At 45.7% G+C, this 17,034-nt stretch overlaps 2 protein-coding genes across 6 annotated transcripts in view; both read left to right on the forward strand.

The window, feature by feature from the left end:
* The window catches only part of ADGRG1 (adhesion G protein-coupled receptor G1), a 72,952-nt gene extending 68,884 nt beyond the window's left edge, over positions 1 to 4,068 (forward strand). For all 5 annotated transcript variants that reach the window (XM_058154761.1, XM_058154762.1, XM_058154763.1 and 2 more), the window contains 2 exons: positions 2,128 to 2,396; positions 3,651 to 4,068. In XM_058154761.1, the coding sequence (XP_058010744.1) occupies positions 2,128 to 2,396; positions 3,651 to 3,766 (385 nt within the window). In that variant the 3' untranslated portion in view covers positions 3,767 to 4,068. The remainder of the gene's footprint in view (positions 1 to 2,127; positions 2,397 to 3,650) is intronic.
* A 10,672-nt stretch (positions 4,069 to 14,740) lies between these two features.
* LOC131183962 (adhesion G-protein coupled receptor G1-like) overlaps positions 14,741 to 17,034 on the forward strand; it is a 51,805-nt gene continuing 49,511 nt past the window's right edge. Inside the window, exon 1 of the mRNA XM_058154767.1 lies at positions 14,741 to 15,120. Within this exon, the coding sequence (XP_058010750.1) occupies positions 14,871 to 15,120 (250 nt within the window). The 5' untranslated portion in view covers positions 14,741 to 14,870. The remainder of the gene's footprint in view (positions 15,121 to 17,034) is intronic.

A 17,034-nucleotide genomic window follows, 5' to 3' on the forward strand; every position in this document is an offset into this window, starting at 1 on the left:
CGGATACAGTACGGAGACGGCTTTGGTCACGTTGGTGGATGATCTCTGGAGGGCCAGGGATAAGAGTTATTCCTCGGCCCTGGTCCTATTAGACCTCTCAGCGGCTTTTGATACCATCGACCATGGTATCCTGCTGCACCGGTTGGAGAGTTTGGGAGTGGGAGGCACCGTTTATCGGTGGTTCTCCTCCTACCTCTCTGACCGGATGCAGACAGTGTTGACAGGAGGGCAGAGATCGACTCTGAGGCGCCTCATGTGTGGGGTGCCGCAGGGGTCGATTTTCTCGCCTCTCTTGTTCAACATCTATATGAAGCCGCTGGGTGAGATAATCAGTGGTTTTGGGGTGAGATACCAACTGTATGCTGATGATACGCAGCTGTACTTTTCCACCCCGAGCCACCCCAACGAAGCTGTCGAAGTACTGTCCCGGTGTTTGGAAGCCGTACGGGTCTGGATGGGGAGGTACAGGCTCAAGCTTAATCCCTCCAAGACGGAGTGGCTGTGGATGCCGGCACCCCGGTACAGTCAGCTGTAGCCGCAGCTGTCTGTTGGGGGCGAGTCATTGGCCCTGATGGAGAGGGTGCACAACTTGGGCATGCTCCTGGATGGGCGGTTGTCTTTTGAAGACCACTTGATGACCGTCTCCAGGAGAGCTTTTTATCAGGTTCGCCTGATCCGCCAGTTGCGTCCCTTCCTGGACCAGGATGCCCTATGCACGGTCACTCATGCTCTCGTTACCTTTCGCTTGGACTATTGCAATGCTCTCTACATGGAGCTCCCTTTGAAGAGCACCCGGAGACTCCAGTTAGTCCAGAATGCGGCTGCGCGGGTTATTGAGGGAGCAGTTCGGAGCTCCCACGTAATACCTATCCTGCGCAGACTGCACTGGCTGCCTGTTGTCTTCCGGGTATGCTTCAAGGTGTTGGTTACTACCTTTAAAGCGCTCCATGGCTTAGGACCGGGATACTTACGGGACCGTCTACTGCCATCGTCTTATCTCCCAGCGACCGGTGCGCTCTCACAGAGAGGGACTCCTTAGGGTGCTGTCAGCTAAGCAATGTCGACTGGCGGCCCCCAGGGGGAGGGCCTTCTCTGTGGGGGTTCCTACCCTGTGGAACGAACTTCCCCCTGGACTCCGACAACTGCCCGACCTTTGGATCTTTCACCACAAACTTAAAACCTATCTATTCCGCCTTGCTGGACTGGCTTGAATTTTTAAATATGGGTTTTAAATTTTAAATTTTATAGGGTTAATACTGTATTTTAAATTGGCCATTTGAATAAGTTTTTTAAGGGTTGTTTTTAGCATTGTATGTGTTGTTTTCTGTTTTTATAGTGGCTGTAAACCGCCCTGAGTCCTTCGGGAGAAGGGCGGTCTATAAATTAAATTATTATTATTATTATTATTATTATTATTATTATTATTATTATTATTATTATTATTATTATTATTATTATTATTATTATTGACTCTTCCAGGTTATCCCACTTTACCTATTGTCTGGGTGTCATGTGTTCACTCTCTCTCTTTAGGTTTTGGGTTAAATATTTGAATTGCACCTATGTCATGATTTCCTAGATCAATTGGTGGGTGGGTGGCTGGTAGGATGGTTGGATGGATGGATGGATGCTCCATCACTGGAAGTTTTCAAGACAAGATTGGACAACTTTTGTCCAGGATAGTATAAGCCTTTGGGTAGTAGGTTGGACTAAAAGACCTTCAAGGTCTCTTCCAGTCCTGGGATTTTATGATTCTATCAAGATGTATTGTGACTAGGCTCACTAAGCCATCTTTTGTCCCTCGTGGCCACTGGCCATCTTTTTGTCCCTCGTGGCTCATGATAAAAACACCTGTAGCCAGGTAATGCTATAACATCATTTCCATCAATCCAGTTTCTTGGAGAACAAGGGAATCAGGGAATGAGCAGAGGCCACAAAGAGAATGGGATGCATCAGATTCATGATTGGCACTGGAGCTTCCTGGAAATTCATGTTTTTTGGGAAGGTGTCAGCTTAAAGAAAATTTCCCAGCCTATTTGAAAGCTCATATTCGTTTTCATGCACCTTCCAGCTAGTTAAATAGTGCCTAGACTTATCTTTCTGTGTTTTTCTCTTCTTCTTCTCCAGCTGCTGGATTACCAGAAAGGAGATCAACAATTTCCTGAATTTGGGCTATTTAAGCCTGGTGCTTTTCTTCAACAGCATCATGCTGGCCACCATGGTGTATGAGATTCTCAGGCTGAGACATCGAGAGCATCACTGGGAATATGTGGTGATGCTTCTGGGCTTGAGCTGTGTCCTGGGCATCCCGTGGGGGCTGGTCTTTTTTGCGTTCGCTTCTGGGACCTTTAAGCTGGTGGCTGTGTATCTTTTCACCATCATCAACTCTCTCCAAGGTCAGTGAGTATTCCTGCTCCCCTTACTCTGGAGATCTGCCACTTTATCAGTTTTTGTCCCCTGGATTGTCATGCAACACAAGAGAGAGTTGCATTTTGGCTGTGACTTCATCTTTTCAATTCAATTCAATCTGAGCTTGTGAAAGTGATGGTCCTTCTCTTCACTAGACTGACCATGCCCAGTTCCTGCAATTGTTCATCGTATGTTTTAGCCTCCACCCTTATAATCTTGGTTGCTCTTCTCTGCGCTCTTTCAAGACTCTAGAATCTAGAGTCTCAACATCTTTTTTATAGTGTGGTGACCAATGTAAAGAATGTGCTTTACCTCGAATTCCATGCCTTCCCACACTATTGATCATCCACAACAGACAGATCTGATGGTGAAAAGACTTCAACACTGCTGCATTTCAACCTTTCAAGGGAAACCAAAGTTAGGAAACCTATACAAAAAAAGTTGCTGAGACCCTAGAAAGAGTGCAAAGAAGATCAACAAAGATGGATTATCAGACTGGAGGTTAAAACATATGAAGGATGGTTGCAGGAACTGGGCATGTCTAATCTAATGAAGAGAAGGGCTGGGATGACTTGATAGTCTTCCAAGATTCTTCCACAAAGAAGAGGGGTCAGTGTAGTCTTCAAATCACCTCAAGAAACAATGGATGGAAAGTAATGAAGGAAAGAAGCAACCTAGAACTAAGAAGAAATTTCCTGATTAACCAGTGGAACAGCTCGCCACCAGAAGTTGTGGGTGCTCCACCACTGGAGACTTTTAAGAAGAGAATAGATAGCCGCTTGTCTGGAATGTTATAGAGTCTCCTGCTTGTGCAGGGGGTTGGACTAGAAGACCTTCAAGGTCCCTTCCAACTCTGTTAATCTGTTACTCTCCAGGCCTTTGATCATCTTAGTTGTTGTTCTCTGAGAAGAAGAGAATAAACTAAAATAGACAACTGTCTATTGCCTATTTTTATGATAAGGTTATAGTAACAGAAGCTTGGAAGTCTGATTGCACGTCCACCTTCCTCCCTTGATCTTCACATGAACTAGGGAGGTTCCTGCCTGAGATGCTTTCTCAGGTTACATTTCTGCCCCGGACTCAAATTTCTTTAATCTATCTGTTTCTTTGACTGCAGCTCTTCCTCCTTTCCTCAAGGTTATTCCTACAGTACATTACACTGCAGTTCTATCCACGTGTCCAAATTTCTCAATCCCTTCCAGGAACTGCTTGACATCTATGATCTCCTCCTGTTTCTCCAGGCTTCCTCATCTTCCTCTGGTACTTGGCCAAAGTGCTGCAGTCTCGCAGGTCGAATGCCATGCAGTGCACAACTTCCAACAGCCTGAAGTTCCAATCCAGCAGCACCAGCATCTGACCTTGTCCTGGCCAGGAGGACTTTGGATGTGAAACATTCATGGGAGGATCTCCCTGGAAACTCAATCAAACAATTCTTTGGTGGATTTGTGTGACTTCATACCTCTGAGTAGCTTAGAGATGACACCGATCTGTTTTCCTTCAACATTTGTATGGCTCTTTTTTCTAATGTAAATATTTTTTTTAAAAATTCCTCTGGTGTAAAAAGTTTATGAGAGTACATTGAAATTTAAACTATGTATATTAAAGACAAATTTTATTAGTGCGGATGTGATTACATCTGGATAAATATAGCTCAAAATACTAGTTGTTTGTGTTCTGTGCCAGGCTGGTTGTTTGCGACTGTAAGAAGCCTGGGACTAAGCCTGTCCCATCCTGTTCTTGTAAGCCCCCATGTTTCAGCAAACCTCCCTGTAACAAAATACAGTTCAGTGGTCAGAAAAGTAATGTTGTGGCCTCTTGGCCACCAGACCCTCCAGCAGCCGAATCGGAGGCTGCAGCGGTGTGGGAGTCAGAGAGCTCCGAGGGTGGTGGGGAGAGAGAAAGAGAGAGAGAGCCTGGGCTCTCTGTCAGCCCTCAGATGGAGAGTCAACAGCCCCCAGGTCTGGAGGTGGGTGATGAGGAAGAGGAGGAACAGCTGGGGAGGCACAGAAGGCAGAGGAGAGGAGAACAGTGGAAATCCATGGGTCGGTCCTTGGGACAGAAGAGCCACTGCTGCTAGTGAAGCCCCACCCTAGCTCTGGGGAGAAAAGGCAGCGGGAGGAGATGAATAGGTGTGGCAGACAACTATTCATCTCCCTGCTGGACAGATTTGTTCGCTTGCGGTGTGAGAGAAATTTTTTGCCAGGGCTGCTGGTGCTCCTAATAAAGGAATCTTTGAGAACTTCAGAGGGTTTGTCGTGTTTGGGGAGCTAGATCAGAACAAGTAAGCTCCTGTACTTAGGCACGAAAAGCCAGTTTCCTGACTCTGAGAGCAATCAATCAATGGCTCATCACCCAGAGTTGTGGATGCTCCATCACTGGAGGTTTTCAAGAAAAGATTGGATAGCCATTTGTCCAGGATAGTATAAGGACTCCTGCCTTGGGCAGGGGGTTAGACTACAAGACCTCCAGGGTCCCTTCCAGCTCCCGGATTCTATGATCTGACCCTCTGCCTTTCCTCTTTTCTTCTGTGGCCATTCATAAAACAATACAGCAATTTTCTTTTGGAAGTTTACCTAAGAAATGTCGATGCAAGAGAAGACCACAAATGACTTTCCTCCTTTGTCTCTTGGGTAAAATACAAACCAACCAACCAACCAACCATGAAATAAAGGCAGTGTCTGTCTTTGGGTCTCATACATTTAGCTATTTATTGTCAGGCCTGGTGGAGCAGTGGCTAGAATATAGTATTGGAGGCTAACTCTGTCTACAGTCTGAAATTCAACTTGACTGGTTCAAGGTTGACTCAGTCGTCCATCTTTCTGAGATTGATAAAAAGAGGACCCAGATTGTTGGGGGCAAGATGCTGACTCTATAAACCACCCAGAAATGCTGGAAAGTGACCAACTGAAGAGCAGCAATAAATAAGGATTAATCCTGGACACCTGGCAAATGCTGTGTATTCCTCTAAAGGTAAAGGTAAAGGCTCCCCTCGCACATACGTGCTAGTCATTGCCGAATCTAGGGGGCAGTGCTCATCTCCGTTTCAAAGCCGAAGAGCCAGTGTCAGGCCTGGAAACCATACTAGACTTTAGGGTTCCAGACGCTGCCACATTTTTCCCCTGGGGGGAAGAAGGGGGGTTGAGGGGTATCGTAACATTCTTCAAGCGGTCAAGGTCGGATGGTGTTCACATCTACAGGAAGAATGGCGAGAAGATATTCGAATGAACTGGGAGAACGTGGGACCATGTGACCAGCAAAGGGGTCAGGGGGGAAAAGAATCCGGAAGTTCAGTTTTGGAATTCCACTCATCGTGTGCCAGTTTCCTCATGCTAGTAAAGAACTCTGAAAGACAATGGCTTCTGAGTTTTTTTTATGCAGAAGAGGTTTTTCTGGAACCTTGACATTATTCCAAAACTCATAAATTTCTTTTGCTTAACGGTACCCTCTCCTCCGCTCAGAGGGGGCCTGTTAGGGGGGTGCTGGGCCCCAGCCTCCGCAACTTCCACAGCGGAGCAAAGACCCAGCGAAGATGGAAGGGCAGCAAGCTGAAAACGTGGAAGTAGCACAGAAGTTGGAATCTGAGGACTTAGTTGAAATCACCTACTTCCCATCAGAAGATATGACTCAAAAACCCGAAGTGGTAGAGCCTGCTTGTCAGCTTGGTGCACGGCCCAAAGACTCCGATTCATGGGTAAGCTGTCGTTCGGAAGAAAACATTTCCCTGGGGCGGAATGGAGAGCCCCCTCCCTCTTCTCAACCTCGATGGAGGACAGTAAAACCCGGAGAATCGGGAGAGTCACTGGATTGGGACCTGACAAACCCCCTGAAATCCCAGTCCCTATTAGACCTCCCTGAAACTTTTGAGCGTTTGGAAGTGAGGCCTCGTATAAGCTCAGCTCACCCACCTCGAGAGCCTTTAGCTCAGCCCAGATTCACCTTCCCTCCCACCAGAGAGGGAGAAATTACTGAAGCTCAAAGCCATTCCGATGAACGCAGGAGGACCTCCTTTCCCTCCTTCAGACGGCAGGGAGTTCAGGCAGCACCAGGGACATGGGGGGAATCTCAACTCCCCCCTCCAATTGACTTTTCCCGCCAACAAAGGCCTACGCTGCCTCCTGCTGCTTCTATTCTATTCTAAATGTTGGGCATTTTATCCTGGACAAGGTTGGATCCAATATCAATGGCAACCAGCAAGTTCAGCACCTTTCTTTCATGGGGGCCCCAGGCCGATTTTTGCCTCGTCAACTGAAGCATTTCAAGGACTTCCTTCTCAGCAGCCAGGGGGAATTCCACCCCCCTTTACAGCTCAGCAACCAGCCACAATAGCAACGCAAATCCCTCTTCAACCGCAAGCAGGCCAGCTAAACCCACCTGCACCCCCTCACCCAGCCCCTCCCCCTTTCAAACCAACCTTTGATGGAAATCCACACCACCTGGCTTACTTTCTCAGCAGAATTGAGGCTTACGTTGAACAATATAGACATCAATACCCATCAGAAAGAAGCCTAATCAACGCCATCTCGGATGGTATGAACGTGGGGCTAGCCTCAGAATGGATAGCTCAACTACACAATGAACGTGCACCAGAACTAAACGATGTTCACGGATTCATGGCACTGCTTTGCAACCGGTTTCAAGATGATGACCTAATTGCAGAATGTGAAACCACCTTAAAAACGATGAAGCAAGGTAACAGGCCTCTAAAACAATTTGTATGGGATTTCAGAACGGTTGCTGGTAATCTTAGACATTGGCCAGATCGCATTCTCCTCCACTACTTCAAAGAGGCGATCGATCAAAACATCAGAAAAGCCTGCTCCACCAGAGGAATCCCAGAACAACTAAATGACTGGTACAACGTGTCCATAGCTCTGGACAGAGAATTCAACCCCCTCCAAAGCCAATCACCAACTACAACTCCACAACGACCACCTACAAGACCCTCCCTCTTAAAACCAACCACACCCTCCACCTTTCAGCCTTCAACAATAATCAAATGCTACCGTTGTGGAAAACTAGGACATCGGGTGTCAGTTTGCCTAGCCCCAACACCCCTCCCACAGTATCGCCCACCAACTGTTACCCGATCACGCAACCCCCCCTGAAAAAATCCGAATACCAGTCGCTTTGCGAGACAAGCCATAGACCTCCCTACTGACCCTCCGTCATCTGATTCACCTCCTGACGACTCAAACCAAGCAGAAAACGACCCAATGGTGAGTGCACCCATTCCTCCTTTTGCTATCAAAGTAAACTTAATAATTCCAGGAGGAGGGGCCAAAAAAGATTTAGAAGCTATTGTGGACACAGGATGCACCAGATGCCTAATTTCAACCTCTACGGTCGCCCAACTCCGTATAAAAACATTTCCCTTGAAACACCCAATTAAATTCCACCAAGTAGATGGAACCTTGATTGGTGGCGTTCCAGCAACCCAAATCACACAACTGGTTCGCTTAGAAATTGGAGCCCATCATGAACTTATAAGATTCATAGTAATTCCAAAGATGTCAGAATCCATCATCCTGGGTTTAGCTTGGTTGGACAAATGGGAACCCACAATCAAATGGGAGGATGGATTCAGGAAAATTATATGGACTTTCAGACCCTTAGACCCAATTCCCCTGCCGAAAAAACCTTATCCAAAATGACCACCAGAGGGAACCAACAACCACCATATCCAATCCATCTCCTAATGACCCCCGCATCCCTAAAGCATACATGGATTTATCAGACGTTTTTAGCGAGGATGAATGTAACCTCTTACCCCCCCACCGACAAACTGATTGCGCAATTGAATTGCACCCTGGGGCAAAATTACCAAAACCCAAAATGTACTCAATGACGCCAGCCGAAATGTCTGAACTAAGGAAATACATTGACACTAACCTAGCCAGAGGGTTCATTGAACCAGCAAAATCACCTGTAGCTGCGCCCGTGCTATTTAAACAAAAGAAAGATGGTTCGCTTAGATTGTGTATTGACTTCAAAAATATCAATGCAATTTGCATACAAAACACATACCCTTTACCACTTATGCACAATTTGTTGAACCACTTATCAAAAGGCAAAATTTTCACCAGATTGGATTTAAGGGAAGCCTATTACCGGGTCCGCATCAAGGAAGGTGATGAATGGAAAACGGCTTTCAACTGCCCCTTGGGGTTTCCAATACCGTGTCATGCCTTTTGGCCTCCAAGGGGCTCCAGCTGTTTTTATGCAACTAATTAATGAAACCCTGCACCCCCATCTCTACAATGGGGTTCTTGTCTACTTAGATGATATTCTTATCTACACAAACAATATCGAAGAACACATCAAATTGGTCAGACAAGTCCTTAAAAAGCTCCTAGCGGCCAAGCTATATGTCAAACTTTCCAAATGCGAATTCCATAAGGAATCCCTAGACTACCTAGGTTACCGAATATCAAACAAAGGTATCGAAATGGACCCAGGAAAAGTAAAAGCGGTGTTGGATTGGCAACCGCCACGCACACGTAAGCAACTTCAAAGTTTCTTGGGATTCGCAAATTTTTACCGCAAATTCATTCCTTCTTTCGCAGAAGTAGCTCTACCATTAACAGAATTGCTAAAAACTGGGCGATTACCCACCAAACCCAAACCTAACCAACCCCTACCTTGGACAATGGACTGCCAACGTTCCTTTGAACACCTAAAACGCCTATTCTCGATGGAACCAATTCTTCAACACCCGGATCCAAATAAACCTTTTGTGGTCCAAGCTGATGCAAGTGATGTAGCAGTAGCCGCTGTCTTATTACAACGGAATACCGACAACAATCTTATGCCCTGCGCGTACGTGTCTAAAAAACTGACGGACACTGAACGCAGATGGGCAGTTTGGGAAAAGGAAGCCTTTGCAGTGCGCTGGGCACTCCTCTCCTGGAGACACTTCCTTGAAGGGGGAAAGGAACCATTCGAGGTGTGGATGGACCACAAAAACCTCGAATACTTAAAAACCCCTCGAAAGCTTTCTCCCAAACAAGTTCGATGGGCTCAGTTTTTCAAACGGTTCCATTTCACCCTCAAATACATCCCCAGCGACCAAAATCTACTGGCTGACGCCCTATCCAGGAAACCACAATTTGACAGCCAACGCGAAGAGGTAATACATGCGATGATTCCTGATAGCGAACCGGCCAGCCAAGCACTTACTCGACTGCGATCACGCCGTAGTACTAACATCCCACCAAATAAACTACTAGCGGAATTAAAATCAGCACTCACTGACGATGCTTGGTTTAAAGAAAACTTGCCAGACCTCACCTTAAGGGATGGAATACCCTGGAAGGGAACCAAGATTTATGTACCCGTCGCTATGCGGCTGCCTATACTACAAAGAAGCCACGACTCTCGCCTAGGAGGTCACTTTGGATTTTTAAAGACTCTCCACTTGGCTAGAAGACAATTCTGGTGGCCAAAAATGAAATCAGATGTCGAAGACTATGTCCGGAGCTGTGCTACCTGCGCCACCATGAAGTCCAGACCAGGGAAACCCCCTGGACTCCTGCAACCCGTAGCCGAACCCACCAGACCCTGGGAAGAGATTGCCATGGATTTTATTGTTGAACTCCCACCTAGTGGGGGTAATACAGTGATATGGACCGTAGTGGACTTGTTCTTTAAACAGGCCCACTTCACTGCGTGCAGCGGATTGCCATCGGCGAGAAAATTAGCAAAGCTCTTCGTCAAACACATCTACAGACTGCATGGAGTTCCTAAAAGGATAATATCCGACGGGGGTGTTCAATTCACAGCCAAGTTCTGGAGGGAGTTCCTATGGTCCATTGGGTCCTCTCAAGGACTTAGTTCTGGGTTCCATCCAGAGACCAACGGGGCGGCTGAAAAATTAAACTCGATGGTAGAACAATACATACAGTGTTATGTAAATTACCAACAAGAAAACTGGTCAGATTTGTTACCATTTGCAGAGGGCGCATATAATAATGCTGTACACACCAGCATGGGGTTAACCCCTTTTCAAGTAACCACCGGCATGGACTTCGTTCCAATGCCTGAACTCCCCGTGCAACCCCCCACTTCTGTTTCCCTAACGGACTGGATGAATTCGTTGAAAAATGGTTGGGAAAATACAAAAAAGGCCTTAGCTGTGACAGCTCGGAATTACAAAGCCCAAGCTGACAAACACCGTTCCCTTCAACCCCCTTTTCGCATTGGAGATAAAGTCTTTTTATCTACTAAGTATCTGAGGTTGAGAATACCCAGCAGAAAATTCGGTCCAAAATTTTTGGGTCCTTTCCCCATTTTAAAAATTATTAATCCCGTTACCGTCCAACTCAAGCTCCCTTGAATGTTGGGGAAAATACACCCGGTATTCCATACCAGCTTATTAAAACCTGCTAGACAGTCTGGTCTGAGACCTCAACCTGCCGCTCCCACACCACCCTTGATAATCCAAGGTGAAACCCACTATGAAATCAAGAAAATCCTTGACTCTAGACTATACAGAGGTCAATTACAATATTTAGTCCACTGGAAGGGATATCCATTATCTGAATCTACCTGGGTCAAAAGTTGGAAAGTAAATGCGGACAATTTGATTAAACAATTTCACGACACTTTCACTGACAAACCTAAAAAACCTCTTGGAGGGGGGAGAGGGGGATAGAAGGGAAGTGTGGACCACTGATACTCTTCTTTATTAACTCTTTGTTTTCTTTCCTAGGATATAGCTTCTTTTCGAAGGGGGGACGCCTGTCAGGCCTGGAAACCATACTAGACTTTAGGGTTCCAGACGCTGCCACATTTTTCCCCTGGGGGGAAGAAGGGGGGTTGAGGGGTATGGTAACATTCTTCAAGCGGTCAAGGTCGGATGGTGTTCACATCTACAGGAAGAGTGGTGAGAAGATATTTGAATGAACTGGGAGAACGTGGGACCATGTGACCAGCAAAGGGGTCAGGGGGGTGGGACTCTTGGGGTGTGTATAACTGGGGAAAAGAATCCGGAAGTTCAGTTTTGGAATTCCACTCATCGTGTGCCAGTTTCCTCATGCTAGTAAAGAACTCTGAAAGACAATGGCTTCTGAGTTTTTTTTATGCAGAAGAGGTTTTTTTGGAACCTTGACAGCCAGCACTGTCCGAAGACGTCTCCGTGGTCATGTGGCCAGCATGACTCAACGCCAAAGGTGCATGGAACGCTGTTACCTTCCCACCAGAGGTGGTCCCTATTTTTTCTACTTGCATTTGTACGTGCTTTCGAAACTGCTAGGTTGGCAGAAGCTGGGACAAGTAACGGGAGCTCACTCCGTTACACGGCAGCACTAGGGATTCGAACCACTGAGCTGCTGACCTTTCGATCGACAAGCTCAACATCCTAGCCCCTGAGCCACCGCGTCCCTTTTAGCGTCCTCTAGAGGGCGCTAAAAGATCACCCAATGCAAATTGCCTGCTGTTGCACATAAGATTGTCTTTATTGGGTGCAGCCAAAGATAAACCTATTTTAATGTAGACTACGGACATCACTGGATGGAATTGGAAGCAGGATTGAGAGAGTAAGGTGCTAAATTAGGAAGAAAACCTACTTGTTTCAGAGTTTAAAGCAGTTTCCCCAAGTTGCTGACTGTATTTCTTAACTGAGAAAAAGAGAGAAGAAATGTGGTATTTGGCAACAAAGAAATTGTCATCTATTCTGCAGATGAACTGCTCCTGCAGTCCTTAGTACAGTTAATCTTATAACTACATTTCAGCCCAAAATTTCTATTGCTAAGTGAGAGAGTTGTTAAGAGAGTGTTGCCACCATTTTATGACTTTTCTTGCCATAGTTGTTAAGTGAATCACTGCAGTCATTAAGTGAGTCATAGGGTTGTTAAGTGAATCTGGCTTCCTCGTGGACTTTGCTTGTCAGAAGGGCACAAAAGGGGATCCTGTGACTCCGGGATACTCCAACCCGTCATAAATATAAGTCAGCGGCCAATCGTTTTAATTTGGATCACATGACCATGAGGACGATGCAAAGACCGTAAGTATGAAAAATTGTCACTTTCGTAACTTCAATCAGTCACTAAATGAACTGTTTTTAAGTCAAGGACTACCTGTAATGTAACCAGAAAGGACACCTCATTTAAGAAGACTCTAGACAGTCATTTATCTCAAATAGTATAGGTTCTCCTGCTTGAGCAGGGGGTTGGACTAGAAGACCTCCAAGGTCCCTTCCAGCTCATTCACTCACTCACTCATTCATTCATTCATTCATTCATTCAGGCTCACATTTGATCCTGATCAGTTTCCGCCTTTGTGGCACCTGCAGGGCGAATGTATCCATCCCTGGCCTGAAGGAAAACTTTTTTTTTTTTTTTTACATTTTACATTTATATCCCACCCTTCTCCGAAGACTCAGGGCGGCTTACAGTGTTAAACTTCCTTTAAACAGATCACAATTCCAGGCTTGTCTAATTTTCCTTGCATTAATAATGCTGCCAACAGCACAGAAGGAGGTTGGCACTGCCACATTTTGCAATGTTTTCTTTCCAGTGCTGGAATTCTGCATGGGTTCCCACTCCAAACCTCAACAGGACTGCCTCTGTTTAGCCTGAGAACCCAGACATGGCCAGTCAGCTGTTACAAGTGGGGGAATCCCGCAATCGGTTTCACTTAAGCTTTTGAAACTGACTAGGTGGGGCTGCCAATACGAAAGTGTTCTTTCCCAGTTAAGGAGCTCTGTTGGTGTTCAGCACTCCCAGCGTTGAGTGAATTTAGCACAACACAATTGATGTTCTTTTATTTTTATTAGTTTAGAGCTATGGGTGGCACAGTGGTTAGAATACAGCATTGCAGGCAAACTGCCCACTGCCAGAAGTTCGATCCAAGGTTGACTCAGCCTTCCATACTTCTGAGGTGGGTAAAATGAGGACCCAGATTGTTGGAAACAATATGCTGGCTCTTTAAACCACCCAGAGAAATGCCATAAAGCATTGTGAAGTGGTACGTAAGTCTAAGTGCTATGGCTATTGCCCTTCCTTCCTTCCTCCCTCTCTCCCTCCCTTCCCTCCCCCATCCATCCATGAATGATGAATAGTGGCTAGAATGCAGTATTGCAGACTGACTCTGCCCACTGCCAGGAGTTCGATTGTCACCAGGCTCAAGGTTGACTCAGCTTTCTATCCTTCTGAGGTGGGTAAAATGAGGACCCAGATTGTTGGGGGCAAGAGGCTGACTCTGTAAACCGCTTAGAGAGGGCTGTGAAGCAATATATAAGTCTTAAGTGCTATTACTATTATAATATAAAATACAAAAATACATCAACTCCATCAACTGATTCTTCCATTGTGGGGATTGAATTTTTGTTTATAAAGTAATCTTGCTGCCACCAACATACAGTATAAGCGCAGCATAATTTGAACAAATGCTATTGAACTGGATAATGCTCTGAGCTTTAAAATATATTTGGAAGAGAAAATCCATGGTAGGGCTGTAGCACTTCCACGTGTGTGTGTGGGGGGATGCAGAGCTCCACCAGTGTTTTTTCCCAGGGGGTGGTGGGAAGAAAACACTGAATGATTCTGTTAACAGAATAACTTAATAAATACTGTTATTAATATTTATTTAATATTTATTTAATAATATTTAATATATTATTAAATAAATATAAAAATAACTGTTAATAAATTATCAGAGTTTGAAGGGACCATAGAGGTCTTCTAGTCCAGCCCCCTGCTCTGGCAGGAAACCCTATACAGATAGTCCTTGACTTACAACAGTTCATTTAGTCACTGTTCAAAGCTACAATGGCACTGAAAAAGTGAATAGCGTTTTTCAGACTTATGACCATTTCAGCATCCTCATGATCATGTGATCAAAATCCAGACCCTTGGCAACTGACTCATATTTATGACGGTTGCAATTTTCCGGGGTCATGTGATTCCTCTTTTGTGACCTTCTGACAAGCAAAATCAATGGTGAAATCAGATTCACTTAACAACCATGTTACTAATTTAACTGCAGTGATTTACTTAATATGTATGACAAGTAAGGTCATAAAATGGAAGAAAACTCAATAACTGTCTCACTTATCAACAAATTTGGGGCTCAATTGAGATTGTAAGTCAAGGACTACCTGACCATTCCAGACAAATGGCTGTCCAATCTCTTCTTAAAAACTTCCACAACTTCTGGACGCAAGTCTTTCCATCCAGAAATTGTTCTTATTCTATAGGCTAAGAATATCTTTGCTTACAACGGGATTTTTATCATTATACGGTCATCGTTCTCAGAAAAGATTCTTCGGTCCCTGGGTGAATTTTTATTCTTGCCCAAGGCAAAAACGGGAAGGAAGGAAGGAAAGAAGAGGAAGGAGGGTGAGCCTCAAACGCGAAGCAAAGGCCCAGCGAGCCAAGTCTAAGTGTCTGCTGATTGCAACTGCGCGGGCGGGCGGCGACACCCACAAACTTTCGCCATCCCCAGTTCCAAGACGCGCATCTTGGATGCTCTTTTCCGCCCGCCCCGATCCTCGTCTCCTTGAGCCCCCACGTCCTGCCACAGACAACCAGATTCCACTCGCGGGAAGGGGATGCGAAGGGCGGCCTTTCTCCACGCCTCCGACAGCTCCCCTGGTGACCGTCCTCACGTGGGCTGCGAAAGAAAAACCCCGCCTGGATCCGCGCGGATCAAACCGCAGCTGGTCGTCGCTTGAGTTCTTAGCTTGCGCTGAAGAGGAAGAGGAAAGCGCAGCAGGTAAGCGGCTTCGCGAGACGACTCCCCGCCTCGAGGTTGCGACTGTCCCACCTGGGCGCTCCCAACACGCGGCTGTACTGGAGGAGGGGGGCTTAGCTGAGCCCGAAGCGAGGGTCTGGGGGAAATTCAAACAGCTGGAGCCGCTTCCCGGACTTCTTTTCTTGCGGGGGGGGGGGAGAAGTCGGTTGGCAATAAGGCTGCTTTGCCTCGGGGGATTCGGGGGTCCCTCTTCTCAAGCAAGAAAACCTATACCATTTCAGAAAAGTGACTGTCTAGTCTCTTCTTAAAAACCTCCACAACTTCTGGTGGCAAGCAGTTCCACTGGTTAATTGTCTTCAGTGTCTCTCCTTAATTCCAGGTTGCTTTCTCTCTTTGATTAGTTTCCATCCATTGTGTCTTGTCTGGCATTCTGGTGCTTTGGGTAATAATTTGATAATAATAAATAATAATTTGACCCCCCCTTCTTTGTGGGAGCCCCTCAACTACTGGAATACCGCTATCATGTCACCCCTTAGTTCTTCTTTTATTTTAGACTAGCCAAACTCAAATCCTGCAGCTGTTCTTCATATGGTTTAGCCTCCAGACCTTTGATCATCTTAGTTGTTCTTCTTTGAACTATTTCCAAAGTCTCACCATCTTTTTTGTAGTATGGTGACCAAAATTGGTTGCAGTATTCCAGGTGTGGTCTTACTAGGTTGTTATAAAATGGCACTAAGACTTCAGTTCTTCTAATCCAATTCCTTGCACTAACAGGACACTCTGTACCATTCTGGACAGATGACGGTCCAATCTCTTCTTAAAAATTTCCAGTGTTGGCGCATTCACAACTTCTGAAGATAAGTCATTAAATTGGTTAAATGTTCTCACTGTTAAGAAGTTTCTCCTTAGTTCTAGATTGGCTCTCTCCTTAACAAGCTTCCATCCACTGCTTCTTGTCCTGCCTTCGGGTGCTTTGGAAAATAGGTTGACCCCTTCATCTCTGTGGCAGCCCCTCAAATATTGGAAGACTGCTATCCTGTCTCCCATGGTCCTTCTCTTCACTACACTAGCAGGGCCCAGTTCCTGCAACCGTTCTTCGTATGTTTTAGCCCCCATCCCCCTAATCATCTTGGTTGGTCTTCTCTGCACTCTTTCCAGAGTCTCAACATCTGTTTTAGATCGTGACCAAAACTGGGTGCAATATTCCATTATATAGGGTGTAGGGTTTCCTGCTTGAGCAGTAGGTTGGACTAGAAAACCTCCAAGGTCCCTTCCAACTCTGTCGTTCTGTTATTCTTGCCACGTCACTTGGCTGGCTGGTTCACATCCGGTGTGCAACAGGGAACTATTTTGAGATGTCTTTTTTCAAGAACCAATGCTAAGCAAGGCAGCTGTTGAGTTCCGCCTGATTTTATGAACTTTTTGCCACTGCCGTTAAGCAAATCGCTGCAGTTGTTAAGTGAATCTGGCTTCCCCCCACTTGGCTTTGCTTGGCTGGGAAGGTTACAAATGGTGATCACGTGACCCTGGGATGCTGCAACAATCATAAATATGTGACAGTTGCCAAGCACCTCAATTTTGATCATGTGACCATAGGGATGCTGCGATGGTCATAAGTGCGAGGACTGATTATAGGTCACTTTTTCCCCCACCATAGCTTTGAATGGTTGCTAAATGAATAGTTGTAAGTCAGGGACTGCTTGTATTCTCTCCCCACTAAACATTTTGTGTCGCTTGAACATTTGATAAGCGTTCTTTCTATCACTTCACCCAAATCCTTAATAAAACTATTGACCAAAAGAGGTGCCAGGACTGATCCTGGCAGAATTTCCACAATCTATGCCTCCACTTTGAGGAGGATCCATGTATGCATCCCCTCTGATTTTGGGGCCCACTGTGTATCCTCTTTTTTTTGGATTTTTTTTTAATACAAAC

This window comes from Ahaetulla prasina, chromosome 12 (genome assembly GCF_028640845.1).
Source record: "Ahaetulla prasina isolate Xishuangbanna chromosome 12, ASM2864084v1, whole genome shotgun sequence".
NCBI classification, from domain to species: Eukaryota; Metazoa; Chordata; class Lepidosauria; order Squamata; family Colubridae; genus Ahaetulla; species Ahaetulla prasina.